Source organism: Sciurus carolinensis, chromosome 6, assembly GCF_902686445.1.
Source record: "Sciurus carolinensis chromosome 6, mSciCar1.2, whole genome shotgun sequence".
NCBI classification, from domain to species: domain Eukaryota; kingdom Metazoa; phylum Chordata; class Mammalia; order Rodentia; family Sciuridae; genus Sciurus; species Sciurus carolinensis.
In genome coordinates this window covers 61,746,274-61,762,483 of record NC_062218.1, presented here as the reverse complement: position 1 = coordinate 61,762,483, position 16,210 = coordinate 61,746,274, and the positions used below count along the sequence as shown (strand labels likewise).

Sequence of the window (16,210 nt, the reverse complement as noted above, 5' to 3'; positions counted from 1 at the left end):
AACCAAGTACGGCACACTGTCATGGGGGTGAGAGAATGACTCACTCCTCCACTGGGCTGGGCTACATTTCTCTGTGTGGTATTCTGTGCATGGGTAGCCAAGAGAATTTCTGGAATCTCAAATACTTCTAGGCCCTAGAAATCCTCAAGCACTTTTGAGGGTGGAGAAGCAGAACTCCCTCTGTGCCCACACATTCAGCACAGCATGGATTGGCTCTGCCACTGAGATATCCCCCATTCGGGCATTTTCTTCTTGGTGGTACTACCACTGCCTGATCAGAATGGATGAGATGGTTGGTCTGGACAGGTGTGGATATTTTTAGGGGATAAATTAGGCAATGGCTCCCTTCACATTTTAACAACTTTATTCCACTGAAGCCTGATAAGATTTAAAAAAATACAGTTCATGCTTGAAGCCCAAGAGTAAATCAAAAAAGAGAATAAAGAATGGCAAAGAGACTCGGTTTGCATCTCTGTGGTAGGAGACAGTGAACCTCTGTAGGAAGTGAAGCACTCTGTAGTGGATTGGGAAGGAAATCAAATATGTGCCCAAGGAGAGACAGAAGAGGTACTCTGTGGAGTCCACTGGCTCATGCAGCCAGGGCTGGATTCATGGGTGTGCAGCAAGGAGTCCCAACTCAGAAGGGTCCTGAGTTTGATTTGATGCTCTGTTTTCACTGTCTTGGAATTCTTAATAATGTTTGAACAAGAGGGGTTTCATTTCCATTTTGCACTGGGCCCTGAAAATTATGTAGTCCATCCTGCATGCTGCTTCCTCCCCCTTAACTTGGCTGACTCAAGGTGGACATAAATTGACTTTCAAACCACTGGGAACTTGGAGAAAAGGAGGGGAAACAGAAGTGGGTGGCAGGAAAAGGGTTGGGGGGAGAAGTCTCCCTCTCCTGCCTCTGGACAATGCCCACATGGTCTAGGGAAGCTCTGGTTCCTGACCCCTCACCCCGTCCAGGAGTTGCCAACACAGGAAAGAAGTCAACTTCACAGGGGGTTCCTTTAAGTGGGGGCCACACTGCAGAGGATGAAAGCAGCAGCGTCCCCTAGAAGCAGGGAACCCCACTTTAGAAATATGGATCAAGGGAGAATGTCACCCACATCTCATCAGACATGCAGTTACAGAAAGAAGGAAAAGTTTCATTTCAAGCAGAAGAGCTCTACAGATAGTCTAAATGTGGCATTTCCCTCTTCTCTTGCTCAGCCTTCCCTTTGTGACCGGGATGACACTCGCCCACACAGTGTCTAACTACCTGATTGTGAGCAAGACTCCTCATCTTAGAAGTGGAGAAGGAAACAGGGTTAGCAGGTGGGGAAGCCTCAGGAAGCCTGAGCACTTCTGAGGAACATCAGTCAGAGCCTTGGGCCTCACAAATCTTTGGCTTATGCATTTTCTCATATGTGAAATAAAAATCCAACCAAGTTAATCTGACACAAAACTTTTAACAAAGATGCTCCATTCCTATGCTTTGTGGCATTTAGGAATAAGTGAAAAATGCTTTAGATGACTGTGTTCATAGTTATTCCCAACCCACTGAAGCATTTCTGAGGTCCTTTGAAGGACTAGCATCAGAATCCCTTTCTTTTATTCTATTTTTAGAATATTTTAATTGACACATAATAATCATACACATTTATAGGGTATGGTGTGATATTTGGATTAGTATTTACAATGTGTGATGATCAAATCAGGGTAATTAGCATATCCATCATCTTAAACATTTTTCATTCTGTGTTGGGAACATTCACAATCCTGTCTTCTATTTTGTCATATCCAATAAATTGTTAACTTTAGTCACCTTACTGTTATGACACACCAGAACTTATTCCTAACTACATTTTGGATCCCCTCATCAGCATCTCTCTATCCCCCTCCCTCCCTTCCCAGACTCTGGTAACCATTCTGCTACTCTGTACTTCTATGAGGTCAACTTAGCTTCCACATAGGAGTGAGGACATGTGGTATTTGTCTTTCTGTGCCTGACTCATTTTACTTGACATAATGTGCTCCAGGCTCATCCAAGTTTCTATAAATGCCAGATTTCATTCTTTTTCATTCCATTGTGCATATAAGGCACATTTTCTTCATGCAGTCATCCTTTGATGAACACCTGGGTTGATTTCATATCCAGCTATTGGAAATAATGCTGCAGCTACCATAAGATGCCATGATCCCACCACTGAGTCCATATCCAAAGGAAAAGAAATCAGCCTGCAGAATCCCTTTCTCTGGGAGGCCTGTCTTCAAATTACATGGTTCAGTCTAAGTGTCAGAAAGGGAGCAGGCAGAGGCAAGGGAAAGGAGAAAAGTCTGTGCTAGAAGCTTCTCTGACTCCTTTCTATGTTCAATTCATTGGCTGGTAAGGGAAAGAGGGCCACGCCTGGTTCTTCACCCTAGAACAAGAGCTGTCCACATTACCTCCATCCCTTACCAACCCATCCTCCAGACAAGCCATCCACCCTCAGACTCCCCCCCAGGGCCCTGATGCCACAGTGAGACAACCAGGACAGGATCCTCAGGGATCAGCCAAAGGCCAATGTGCACAAAGGTGTGGTGCAAAGAGGGACAGAGTAGGGAATGGGACAGGGGGATGGCCATGGACCTACTCTGAGTAGCCCTACTGATGAAACAGAGAAGAAGGTCCCCAGGGTCTTTTCCTCTTTGGGTATTTGCACAATCCTCTGACCCTCCCTTTCTGCCCACCTTGCATTTGAAGGGCTTCACATCAGAGTGGACAATCATGTGCGCCTTGAGAGTCTGTTTCTGCACGAAGCTCTTGTAGCAGAGGTGACACTGGTAGGCACGGATGTTGGTGTGGATCAGCACATGTCTCTTCATGTTGGCCAACAGGGTGAACTCACGCCCACAAATCCCACATTTGTGCTCCTTCACACCCTGTGAGGAGGCAAGATTTGACAAATAAGTGGTTAACAGGTAACAGGCTTCCATGAAGTTTTCTTCTCTCTGCTACATAAATCCACAAAGAGCTTGGTGAGAGATGTCAAGTTTTCAAAGGTATAGTTTCAGTTTTGTTAAATTATTTTCTTGAAAAGCATTGATCACATAATCCAGGTTTTTTTTTTTTTTCCTTCTGAACACCATAAACTAGCCAGATCAGTAGAGGAAAAGAAAACTATCGCTTTTGTTGTTCCTGTTACTAGGGTATTTAATGCTACATTAACAGTTCAAAAGGATTAATAGTAGAGTGAAACAGACATTATGACCCCATGTACATATATGAATGCATGACCCATGTGATCCTACAATATGTACAATCAGGAAAATGAGAAATTATACTCCATTTATGTATGATTTACCAATGCATTCTACTGTCATATATAGTTAATTATAACAACTTAAATAAATTAAATTTTTTTTAAAAAGGGATTAGTAGAATTTTGACAAAAGCACTGTGGAATATGTCTGTAATCTGGCTTTTCCGGTAATGAAAAAATAAAATTTTTTTAAACTGATATCATTTACCATATGACAAACAATGTCCTCTTGATATTAATGAACTCAAAAATTCCAGGAGAACAACTCAGCCTCACTTCAACCAATTATGACTTGATCTACAGTTGGTCCCCTGGTTCCCTCAGGCCATGCTGAGTTAAACTACACCAATGGTTTTGGATCCTCCCCTCATCCAGCTCCTTCTGATGGAGAAATTTGGCAGCTTTCTGAATTAGAAAACAGGACAGAAGGTCTTCCAGTTGCTTGCTATCTGCAGAGAAGGGTTTGAATACTTGAGCATCTATGCCCTCACTTCAGAGCATTTCTGGGGACTTGAACCTTGAGCAGACCACTGGCTAAATCTCACTACCTGTTGTTTCCCTGAAAAGGTCTTTGCAAGATATCTTGATTCAGAGTGACACTTTTTTTTTTCTTCCTGGAGCTGGGGCCTTGCTATGTTGACCAGGCTGGTCTTGAACTCATGGACTCAAGTGATCCTCTTCCTCCTGAGTAGCTGGGACTAGAGTATGCACCACTGTACCAGGCCTGAATGACTTCTGAAAAGGAACATTTAGAGGACCATGGCACTAAAATGAAAAATCTTACAGGATAAGAACAGGTTTCTAAATGAACAAACCTTATAAATCCATATTACCTGGAATCTATAGTATAGTATCCTTTCTTAGGTCAAAAGAAAGGATTCCAATCTCAGCTCAGACTTTGCCTATATTTTCACTTACTTAACTTGGAAAATGGTTAAGATGGTACCACTCCTTAGTTTTGGTGAGCCCGTGGTACTGAAGGGTAGAGTTCAGATCTCTGCCCAGTTATTTACTGGCTGTGAAACCTTAGATAAATAAGTCCCATGGCTCTTTTCTGGTGGAGGCTTCTCTTCTCAAGATTAAGCAACAGGTCTTGAGAATCCTGGGGTTCTTTATAGTTCACTTTCTAGTCTAAATGATTACAGTTGCATATGAATTAATGGTAATAAGGAGATATAGGAATTGTCCTCCTTTAAAGATTAAATTTTAATGCCCCTCTATAAAGATGAATTTAAAAAATGTATATTCAGTGAGTTTAAAATTATGAAATCAATAAAAATATTTTCTTGATGGATTTCAAAATTTACCACAGTATCTTTCTTTTTTCCAGATGTTCTCTGGGCTGGGAGTGGCTCAGTGTGTTCAATGCATGCTTAGCACGCCCAAGGCCCTGGTTTGATCCCCAGCACCAAAAAATAAAAATAAATAAATGAATAAAAATTTTAAAAGATTTTCTTTGGGTTGGGCACAGTGGTGCATACCTATAATCCTAGTGGCTTGGAAGGCTGAGGCAGAAGGATAAGGCTGTGAGTTCAAAGCCAGCCTCAGCAACTTAGCAAGGCCCTAAGCAACTCAGGGAGACCCTGTCTCCAAATAAATATATAAAAATGGACTGGGGATGTGGCTCAGCGGTTAAGTGCCCCTGGGTCCAATCCCTGGTATCAAAAAAAAAAAAAAAAGATTTTCTTTGAACTTGGCTATGATCCAGGACCAAGGAGAAGTCACTATTTTTTACTGATCTTGGATACTTTGGAGAGAATTCTAGGTCCAAAGTAAGCCTCAAATGTGGGCTGGCACAGAAGGCAAAGGAAAAGGAACTTGGACACAACTCTGGGGCAACTAAAGAAGCTGATGTATCTCTGACAGGACAGGTGAAATCACAGAAAGAGAGCCTGAGTCGAGGTGAGGGACAAGGGGAGGGAAGGGATGGAAAAGGGGAATTTTGAGAGTAAGTGTCCGAGACTCAGACATTGGTGTCAGGGATTCCTGAGTGGCCTCCCCATGCCTTGGTGTCTTTATCTGCAAACTGAGAGTAGCTCTCAGAATTGTTGAGAAGTAAATAAGGATTAAATGAGAAGTAAAGCACCTGCCATAGAGCAAGAATTCAATACGACCTTTCACTTTTTGCCGATGCCTCTAATTAAAATGCAATTTGTTTCCTGTTTCGAATGAAATTTATTTTAGAAACCAAGATGTTTCTCCCACTTACAGAATCCATACATGCAGGAGTCCTGAAATAAGCAAATGGTCCTCTTTGTGGCTGAATCTTGGTGTAGATCGTTTGTGGTGGTTCCTGCATTTGGCAGGCAACTCCCCTCTGATGGTATCTATGGGGGCCTTTTGTAGGGCAGGAGCTGTTTGTGCAGAGCCCACAAGGCAGCCCCACATTTCATCTCTGCTGCAGACGCAGAAAATGCCCCACGGTTTTGTCCTAATCTAACTAATGAAACCCATTATAGCAGAGCAGAAGCATTATCTTGGCTGGGCAAAGTCCTTCACTGACCTTTCAGAATTAAAGAATGTTTTAACAAAACTTTGGCTTGCTAGAAGTCTTTCCTGCCAAGGAAACCACTGAGGTCAAGGGTAATGAATGAGGTCAGCAGGGCGAAACTCCCTTCTCGGCAGTTCAAAGCACCCAAGTCAGCTCAGCCGGGTGAGATTTCAGGAAAGCCACTAGGGACTTGTTTTAGTTCAGTCTGCATGACTCCAGGGCTTTGGTTGCAAACCAGACTGAAGATAGACCCTTGGGTTGTGTATCTCCTTGAAGATCTGAGTCCAGGGAAGATAAAAACAAACCAAACAGAAAAGGGTGTTTCCTCATGCCTCCTACAATGCAAACCACAAACACCAATCCAAGCAGGCAGGTGCTCACACCCAGGCAGCACAGGCCTTTCAGGACTTGGCCAAGCTCTGCTCCCCTCAGAGCCACCTGCAGATTTTGTGGTAGATCCAGTAAACAGACCAAAGGTAGTCCTGCTTCAGTAGCAAAAGACCACAAGAATTCTCTAGGAGACTCTCACTGGTATATCCTATTGATCAGGGACTGATGACACACTCATGCTAGGGCCCTAGATGAAGTTACCAGAAAAAAAAAAAAAAAATCAAGGATTCTTGGGAAGTAGGAAGCGACAGTAAAGCAACCAGCTGTTTCCTTCGTTCTTCCTCACCCTCCTCTCCAAAGATCTGCATTGTTTATTTCTGGACCCACCTTAGACTCTAAAAGGCTAGCTGAGCAAAGGACTTGATGGATAGTCTACGGTCTTGTCATTCTCTCCTACTGGAAGGTGAGGAAGGGCATCAGGGCTCAGGATAGGCAAGCCTCTTGCCCAGAGTTGCACAGCTCCTCAGCGTCTGTGGTGGGGAGCAGCACAGGCCTCCTGGCTCCCCCAAGATCCAGCAGCCCCGCCCCTGGGTGGGGAGCCCCTGAATACCTTGTGGGTGAGCGAGTGCTGCTTGAGGTGGTGGGGCTGCACGAACTCCATGCCGCACTCGGAGCAGATGTAGGGCCGGATGTCCTTGTGCTTCATCATGTGGTTCTGCAGTTGGCTTGGGTACTGGAAGGTCTTGTCGCACTCGGAGCAGTTGTACTGGATGGGGCCCCGGTGAGTGGTGAGGTGCCTCTTCAGCTGGGCCAGCGTAGGGAAGTCAAGGCCGCACTCCACGCAGATGTTCTCGCGCCCACTGGCGTGCTTGGCCTCGTGGGCCTTGAGCTCGCTGGGGTAGGCAAAGCCCCGGCCGCAGACACGGCAGTTGTGTGGCTTCACCTCGCTGTGCTGCATCATGTGGCGCTTCAGGTGGCTGGTCTGGGTGAAGGCCTTGTGGCACACTTGGCATTTGTGGGGCCGCGTGCCCTGGTGGGTCAGCATGTGGGTGTGCAGATGGCTAAGCTGCTTGAAGAGTTTCCCGCAGCGGGTGCACGCGTGTGGCTTGATCCCACTGTGGCCCAGGATGTGGGTCACCAAGTTGTACTTGGAGGTGTAGGACTTCTCACAGGTGGGGCATTGCCAGCGCTTCTGGGCCCCGCCCACGTCCACATAGTAGCTGTCGTCGATCTGGACGTTCACGTCCACACGCTCCACCTTCTGTTTGGTCTCCTCACTCTCCTGAGGCTCCACCTTCCTGGGCAACAGCGGTTCAGGTTCCGGGGGCTGCTTGGGCAGGAAGGTGTGCCGGCTGAAGGGGAAGGGTGGGGACGAGGGCACGAAGAAGGGGAACATTAGGCCAGGGTGGACTTTGGGGTAGTAGGGGTAGGGCGAGGGCAGGAAGGGAGGGGGCGTTGGCTGGGGCCACACTGCGCTGGGCTTAATGGGCTCCTGCTTGACGGGTTTGCCCCCCAGGTGTTCCAGGGTGCGGTAGAACTGGAAGCCTACGTTGCACAGGTCAATCATCTGAGAGTCATACTTGGGACGTGGGGGCTGCGGGTAGAGCAGAGGGAGGCTCGGAGGGCCGTGGTTTTTGTTCTCCTCAGAGTGGAGTGCCAGGGTGGCTTCTTCCGCCGGGTGGTTGTAGGGCATCTTTGTGGGCATGCTCTTCCGTTTCCGGGACCCCCCTCCTTCGAAGACTCCAGCAAATCCATCTAGGTCTCCTGGAGGAGGCTCATACCGAAACTGGGAAAAAGGACCCCGAAGAGCTTCTGGGAAGGGATGTCTTTGGGGTGCTTTACCCCGGGAAGCCACTGGTTGCAGGCAGTGGGGAAAGGAGGGGGTGCTCTTCACACCCAAGTTGAAATGCACGTCCTCATCTTTGATCATCTTCATTTCCTTCTGCATCCTTGGCAGTTTTCCTTTAAAGAGAAAGAAACTTATTGTGTGGTTTTTTTTGTTTTGCTCTGTTTTGAATCTTCTTTTCCCTTAAAGATTTTGGCTACTGATCAGTACTAATTTATGAAGAGCAAACTTGTTTAACACTGACCCTCCTTTATCCTAGGGCTGTTCAACATGCCACGGTTCTTTCTCCTCTCAAACCAGTTACTAATGTGAAAAACACTGGCCTTCCGGAGGGGGACCTTAGAGCTGGATCATACTGGACTCAGTGTAAATCCAGCTATCAGACTAAGAAGGAGGGAGTGGACTCCTCTGTTTTTGTTTCCACTTAAGATGAGGGTCCCGAGGCCCAGATAGGGTGAAATGACCTGCTCAAGTCGCGGTTACTCAGTGGAGGAGTCAGAACTATATTGCTGAACTCATATCTAATATTTTGGAGAATCCACTCTGAGCAAGGTGTGCTGCCCTGCCGAGGAATATGGAGTGGATGAGATGGACATGCTTAAGGAAAAGCATATTGGGCAACCTGGCTTATAAAGTCATTTTACTTTATACATATAAGATCATATGTATTCTGATCTTCAATTGGAAGCAACTTCAAGGGGAAGGTTCCAAGGTTATGAATCTAAACCTGCATTTGAGTTTCTCCTTTCATGCAGGTGTCAAAGTAAAGCACAGCCCTTGTGACTCCTATGGTCCCTGACATTTCTCTTCTGAGCCTGTTATTACATCCAGGTGATCATGTCAGTCATGTCTGAAAGAGCTGCCAGGGCCAAAGTTCAGACCAGGGGCCATGATGCCTTCCACAGATCTTGTTGCCATTTTCCTATCTTCCTCACATGGATACTAATGGAATGAACTAGTAACTGACTCCACCTTCCCAGGGAAGGTCTTCTCTCCCCAGGTTCCCTGAGTTTGGTTGGTCCCCTTGACTCACAGAGGCTTCCATGCAATCTTTCGTCCTGACCAGCTGTAAGGTCTGATCTAGAGCCAATGGAGACAGGACTAGGATAGAGTCCTGAAGTGATGCAGGGCTCTGGCCCCTGGGGATGGCTAAAAACAGTCAATGTGGGTTGGGGTCCTACAGTGAGAGGGCCAATGGCTTCCTGTGATTTTCTACAGTCCCCAGTGAGACAGATGTAGTTTTCACAAGTATCCAGATATTCCTAAATTGCTTATCTGTCTTTTTGAGAGGTTTGAGAACTATAGTGCAATTAAAGCAAAATGGGCCTTTTTATATTTGATTACCAAGTCCATGCACAGATAGTCCAATTGAGGGAAAAATACATGCTCTTTTTATGTGAATGTTTGGGCTTTATTAAAGACTGTTCTCAATTGGTCAGAATCCTAAAAAATATTGTGTCTATTAATATTTATTTTGTGATTATGTGAATGAGAAGATGACCCTGGACTGTCGTTCTTTCCTTAGGTTTGGGGATCAGTAATTAAGGGCGCCTGTTTGTGTGTCCAGCAAATGGGAGGCTTGCTTCCTCCTAAACTTCTTATCACGAAGCAAGATCGTTTACCACTACAACCTCAGGCAACTGCAGGAAGTGATGAAGGCCGTAAGAAAAGAAAATACCTAGCATCATGAGACCCAGGGGCATGGTGGGTGTTCAAATGAGCGTTGGGGTACTGCTGCCATCAGAAGGGACAGGCAGGTGGATGGGGACAGCAGAGGGTCCTTGATGGTTTCCCATGTTTACTAGATGGTCTCTTGGCTTGCAGTGCAGCAGGTGCTGATCCCTGAATTAACACAGAGTTATAGAGGATGAGGACCTGGTCCAAGAGTTTGTGTCATCTATAAAAATCATTGGCTTTCAGGCAGGGTTGAACATGTCCTATCGAACTGGAGGGAAAATTTCATTTTCTTCACAGTTGGCTTTCTAACCCCTTTGAACATAGGTTCCTTCTATGAAAATCTGCTCAGACTGTAAAAACTCTTCCTGGTGGTAAGTGTCTGTCATTGTCATAGCCCAGCCATCCAAAAGCAAGCTGCTTCTCTGTTTTATTCTGATCTGATTAAAAGAAATGATAATTTCTAGTTCATATTAGAGTTTGATATGAGAATTAATGAAAAGGGTTCATGTTAGAATATGGGACAAAACTTAACAAGTCTCTTGTGTATTTTATTGTTAAGGGGATACTTAAAAACTCATGGCTAATGATGTGTGATATCTTTATGCCATGTGCTATATATTATACTAGAAAGCTACCTAGTTGGAAAGTAATCTTATCACTGATTTTGAAACAGAAGGTATTTCAGTTTATGCCCATTATTATTGCTTTGTTTAATATTTTTATAATCAGTTATGACATAATTAACTAATTGATTCCTTTTAACATATCAGTGACTCTCCTAATGTAAAACTAATCTCAAAAGCATGTTTATTTTTGGTGTTTGCATTTTTATTTTATCACCTTTGACCTGACAAGGCAAAGAAACTGTTGAACAGAGATGGTGTGTGTGTGTGTGTGTGTGTGTGTGTGTGTGTGTAACATAAATGGTACAGTTACATCCCCAAGTGCAGAGCCTACATGTGTGTATTCTAATCTCTTACTTATTTAAATGTTGTAAAATTAATTTTCCAGTTTCTGTCTTGTGTGTATGATGATTCTCTTATGACTAAAGTAGTAGTCTGAATGCCCTAGAATAAAATTGTTATCTCCTTCAGGTTTGAAAAAAGCATGGGATCCACTGATTGCCATTTGCACAGATCCTTAAAACAGCAGTCCCTGCCTGCAGATGATGTTAAAGGAGCATTGCCAATCACAAGAGGAGGTCAAGGAGAACTAGCGCTGCTTCCCCCTTGGCCTTCTTGGAGAGAAATCAACTGTGGCTGCTGCTAGCTATTAATATCCCTGACTTTGAGCACCAGGTAATAAGGAGAAGCCCTAGAGGGTAGAACAACAACAACAACAAAACCCAGAAAAGGAACCTATATTGGGGATGGGAACTGCTGAAAAAAAGAGTAAGGAAAGTTTATCTTTTTCTGGAGGTAACTTATTTTGAAATTAATCAAGTAAAAATTTGGGGTGTGCTCAGACAAAATATTAATAGACTCCCAGAAAACCTCCGTGTGTTCCCTTTGATTTCTAAAAATAGATCCTTAGGTATTCTTGACAGTCACAGGAATCCTGTGCAGGAGACAAGAGAGGCTTGGGGACAAGGATGTGGTTGGGAGACCCACAACCTGGAGGGCAGAGCCTGTAGGTGGGAGGGGAGTAGCTCAAAGCCTTCAGTTGTCTATGGCTGATTCCAGAGCCCTGGAGAAAACCAGCAGATTATAAGACAGTTTCCCAACAGGCTGTGTTGAAACAATGTACATAGAGAAAGAAGAACTGAAATTTTAGAAGTAGACAGCTGTGGGATAGTGGAATGAGCATGGGTTTGGAGCCAGAGAGCTGGGCTTGGTGCTGGCTTTGGTTAGCAGCTGTGAGAAATCGAGTAAATTAATTTTGAGGTCTGGTATTCTCATCTGTGAAATGGGAGTTTGGATATCACTGCAGGCTTGTTGGAAACTTAAAATCGAGTGTGTATGAGAAATTGTATTGAAAACTAGACTTTGTGGTGCCTTTGAGTGGTATGAAAGGGAGAATTGGGTCAGTGATCAGTGGGTTGATGCTGGCTGACATCATGTATGTTTCCAATTTGAAGCTGTTGGTTCCCACTGACAGCATCTGAGCCTCTGCTTTGCAAGTTCAAAACCAAGACTTCACCCGTTTATCCTAAGTAGGTCTTGTCACAGTAGTAAAGGTAAACACACCCAAGAAGACAATAAGTCTATTTATTCTGGTGGAGATGAGCCCTGTTCCTTCTCCGAGGCTGTGTTCCCTATGATGACGTTGACATTAGTAACGGACTGGGAGTGGGGAGTTGAAATAGAAGGGACCAGCTGCTCTTATGAGCTATTTCAGCCAGTGTATGAGAAGTTGAAGAATTGCCGCAATCTAATATTCAAAGTCACCTTCCTAGGGACGGGAGGCCTATTTGTGAAACTCAGAGTCTTAGACACTGGGACAGTGCTGGATCAACCATGGCAAAGCAATTCTGTCTGGTCTGTGAGGATAGGTCCCAGGTCTATTTTATTCATTAATGCATCTCCAGTCCTCAGAATGTGCCTGACTCAAAGTAGATGCTCCAAAAACTGCTTTGGGATGAGAGAAGAAATGAGTACTTCCTGTTTTGAAAGTCCCCATGTGATATCTTAAAATGTACCATTTTCTCTTACATAATTTATACTGCAGATGACTTTTGGCCATCTGCAGATTGTCCCCAATCAGATCATCCGTACCCTCATAAATTCTGGGATAGTTATTGGGAAGTATCTGAGTCAGAGACCTTGTGTGAGCTGTTGCGCCTTGGTTTCTAAGGACACCATTCTCTAACTCCCTTTCAGATGCAGAATAAGCCCTAAATCCTGGCTTACTAATGCTGAGGAGCCTTTCTCAGAGTGCCACTCGTTCTGTAACTCAGTCCGAAAAGATTCCTAAGAGACCAAATGGCAGTAGCAAATAGAAAGACTCCTGAATTGAGAATGGGAGTGGTGATCACCATCCTTCTTCCACCAGAAGGAACCTAGTTCACCCTTTGTGCTAATAATGAAGGCAAGAAAAGAAGAATCAAACATTTTCATTGCTATGGTCAGAGAATATTCTAAAGTCCCTGGCCTTCTATGTTAAATTTGCAACCACCAAACCCAATAGGCCATAAATCAGGAAGCAAATAACTCAAGGAAGAAAATATTGTGTTGATCTGTGTTAGAGCTATTTGGAACTCAGAATGTTTTCCTTAACAGATATTATTCATGGGAGTTAGTTATGAGGAAATAGGAAAAGAATGAATTTTTAAAATCCAAACAAAATTTTTTGTTTGAACCAAAAAGACTAATCAAAAGTACAAAACCTAACTTAGATGAAACCACATTTAGTTCTTGGGGAAAATGCTTCTAATAATTCCCTTTAATTAGGAATTCACCTACTGCGCCAAAATATAATATTCCCCAGTTAAAATTACTGGTATTTCGTGGTTCTCATTTGAATTGAAGGTCATTCCAGTAAATGCTATTAGAAGAGCCACAGTGAGTCAGCACGCCAGGGGCAGATTTATCTCTACTCCATGACATTGATTTCTGTTCATCCTGAAATTCACCAAAGAATATTCACTCTCACATTAAAGAAAGAAACTGTGCTCTTCATTCCTTGAAGTTTTCCAATGTTTTATAGGAAAACGTTGCATTTTAGGAGGTTCTGCTTCCCTTTTAACTTGAGCGTGGTGGTTTATTATGTGGTTTACCCTGGAGCTCTGTCCTTAGCAGAGAATGAGGCAGGGAGGTGAGGATAAGGAAAACTGGAGGATATGAAGCAGCACTAAGAAGAACAAAGTGAGAAGCCTGGGAGGATAACAAGGAGGCAGGATGGGAGTGTATAGACTAACTTATCCTCTCCCTGTTCATAAAAGGGACCTTGTTCTAAGGCTCCTTTGGAGTGGAATTTTAATAGCTAACCTGGTTCTTTCTGAATTTGTGTTATAGCTGAAGACTTTGAGACAAAATTAAATGTTTCTAATGGCTTAAAATAATCATCTTAATATATATATACATAGTTGTACTTGCTTCTCATCTGTAAGCATTTGGTAAGTAATGCTTTAGTCTTAAATTCTGGAGATTGGCAGGAATAGAAATGTCTTTATATGTATCTGGCAGATAGAGCCATACAGTCTTTAAAAAATGGATGTCCTGCCTTGTCACTCCTTGGGTCAGTGGTAGAGTCAAGAAGAGGTGACTGGTAGCCAGACTGCAGGGCTCTTCTGGATGACCTGGCTCCCGTTTATTTTACAAATAAAATAAATTCCTCCTAACTCGTTATAAAAAATAATCTGTCAGCCCATGGTGTGGTCTGAGTCCTCTAGGTGACAAAAATATATTATTTGATGATGAGATTTGTTCACCAAATAGCCAATTGAATTCACATAATTACTTCTTTGAAAGTTCCTAAATACAACTAAGTCATGACATCATGTCAAGTTGTGTTTCATATTGTTTAAAATGTCCTGAATGAGCATGGATACATATCACTTTTTTACATTTTTTTTAAAGAAGCTCTTAATAAAAAAAGAACGACTGGTTCGCCTACTAACTTGCATACATTAAAGTGCATGTGGCTTCCATTTAAGAAAGATAAGTTATTCTTTTAAGTGCTCACTACTGAGGTGACTTTCTTCAAAAGAAATTTGGAATGAGTACAGTGACTTGAGCCCTGGAGCAGCTGCTGGCCTGTCGGGGTTATCTTTGTCCTCGTGGCCCATTGAAAGGAAGGAAATGCACAGGAGATATGACTTAGCAGTTCTCTTCCCAGCCCTCAGAGCTAATATATCTCCTGGTGGACCTCTAACTGGAATGTTAGAATTTGTCTCTAACTTTCTCTGGGGGAAAATGCCCTTAGAATATGCCTTGATTTTTTAAAATTTTGTTTTATGTTCATAGATCAAATAAACTTGATATACTCACTCCTAGCTAAGCAAATATACACATGCATATATAGAAAGCTTCATCTTGTCCATCTCAGGAAATGGCACCATATTGTAGATAAGGCTAAAAAAAAATATGACCTTTGGCAAGCAGAAGGGTTCAGAACCAATGTAATTGATGAGGTTGGTCATCTTTAAAAAAGAATCTATTCTTTTTAAAAATTTGTTCTTTTTAGATAAACATGATAGTAAATGTATTTTGACATATTATATATACTTGGGGTATAACTTATTCCAATTAGGATCCCATTCTTGTGGTTGTACATGATGTGGAGTTTCACTGGTGGTGTATTCATATGTGAACATAGGAAAGTTATGTCCAATTCATTCCACTGTCTAAAAAGAACCTATTTTAAAATTGAAACTCAAGGCAGTTTTTTTTTTTTTTTATGAGGAAGGAGATAATAGAAATGTTTTGTATTTTTATTGTGGCAGTGGTTACACAACTCTACTTGTCAAAGTTCACACAACTCAAATAAGGAATTATGCTGAATATAAATTTAAAATACAAAAGAAATATACCACAAAATGCTACTCTGCATGTAATTACTAAAAGAGTAACTAAGAAATTTGTGAAATGTTCAACAATAGCTAAGATGATAAGACAAGTTCATATCTGTGGAACATGTCCAATCACTTGCGTATGGTATAAAAGAGGAGTATGTTGGGATTATAGAAATTTGATGGTATGAATTAAATGGGGAGATGTTAACTATGACAGATATTGGCATTGTGTGTGTGTGTGTGTGTGTGTGTGTGTGTGTGTATTCTATTCAACAAGAGTATTGTGGGATGTTAAATTACTCTTTGGGTCTTCTAATCTTTGTCCCTGATTTCATGCTCCGTAAACAATCTTCTAGAATAGCTCCAACATTCTTTAAATTATAAAGTAGTCTGCCATTGGTAGACAAGATCATTTTGGTCATTAGAAAACATGTCCTTACCCCTTTGTAAATCAATAGATTAGTATTGATACTCAGGTCCCCAGATCGCTCTTGTGCCTCATTTCCTCTAAGCCTGATTGATTGAGTTATCCCATAAAAAAGGAACTTGTTTGTGAATCTTGAAACTCACAGGTCAATGCTGAGTTCTTCTATCCACCAGGCTCTTCTCTCCTCTGAGGCCTACCTGAGCAGCCTACTGCCTTATTTCTTTAAAACCTTGCCTTAGATATATCAGCCAGACTGCTGCAAGATTCTGCAAAAAAGAGACAGAAAGAACCTCCCCTGTTGGGAGCTTTATGGAGACTTCAAGGTGAAACCTTCCTTTCCACCATAGCTGGAAGCAAATCCCTCACTTCTCTGAAGTCTGTCATGTTTCTTTGATGTTCCACTCACTGGCAGGGTCCTGTGCTGTTAGTCACCTCTCTGCGTGCCTGGGGAACCTACATTTCTAAAGTAATCTGGTTAGAAAGTCAGAAACTTTCCTGGTGCTTTATATATGGCTGGGAATCAATAATGACTTGGGCATTTACTTGACAAATACCATATTCTAGTGCCTTGATCTCAAGCAGAATGTTGGTATTTCCTGAATGAAGGACTAACTGGTTACTTTGTTTTGTCCCAGTCTATCCAAGTCAACCTCACCAAATTAACTGCCAAGGACATCTCTAACGAGGAAGGTGGCTTAGCCAA

General features: G+C 43.0%; 1 protein-coding gene across 2 annotated transcripts in view; it reads right to left on the bottom strand.

Moving 5' to 3' along the window:
• Znf366 (zinc finger protein 366) overlaps positions 1–16,210 on the bottom strand; it is a 65,920-nt gene that overhangs the window by 14,281 nt on the left and 35,429 nt on the right. Inside the window, exons 1-3 of one of the 2 annotated variants that reach the window (XM_047556803.1) lie at positions 9,630–9,648; positions 6,716–8,067; positions 2,713–2,904 (exon numbers count right to left, since the gene is read on the bottom strand). In XM_047556803.1, coding sequence (XP_047412759.1) covers positions 2,713–2,904; positions 6,716–8,067; positions 9,630–9,639 — 1,554 coding nt within the window. In that variant the 5' untranslated portion in view covers positions 9,640–9,648. Of the gene's footprint in view, positions 1–2,712; positions 2,905–6,715; positions 8,068–9,629; positions 9,649–16,210 lie in introns of those variants that run through there. The other variant, XM_047556804.1, reaches the window with a different exon arrangement.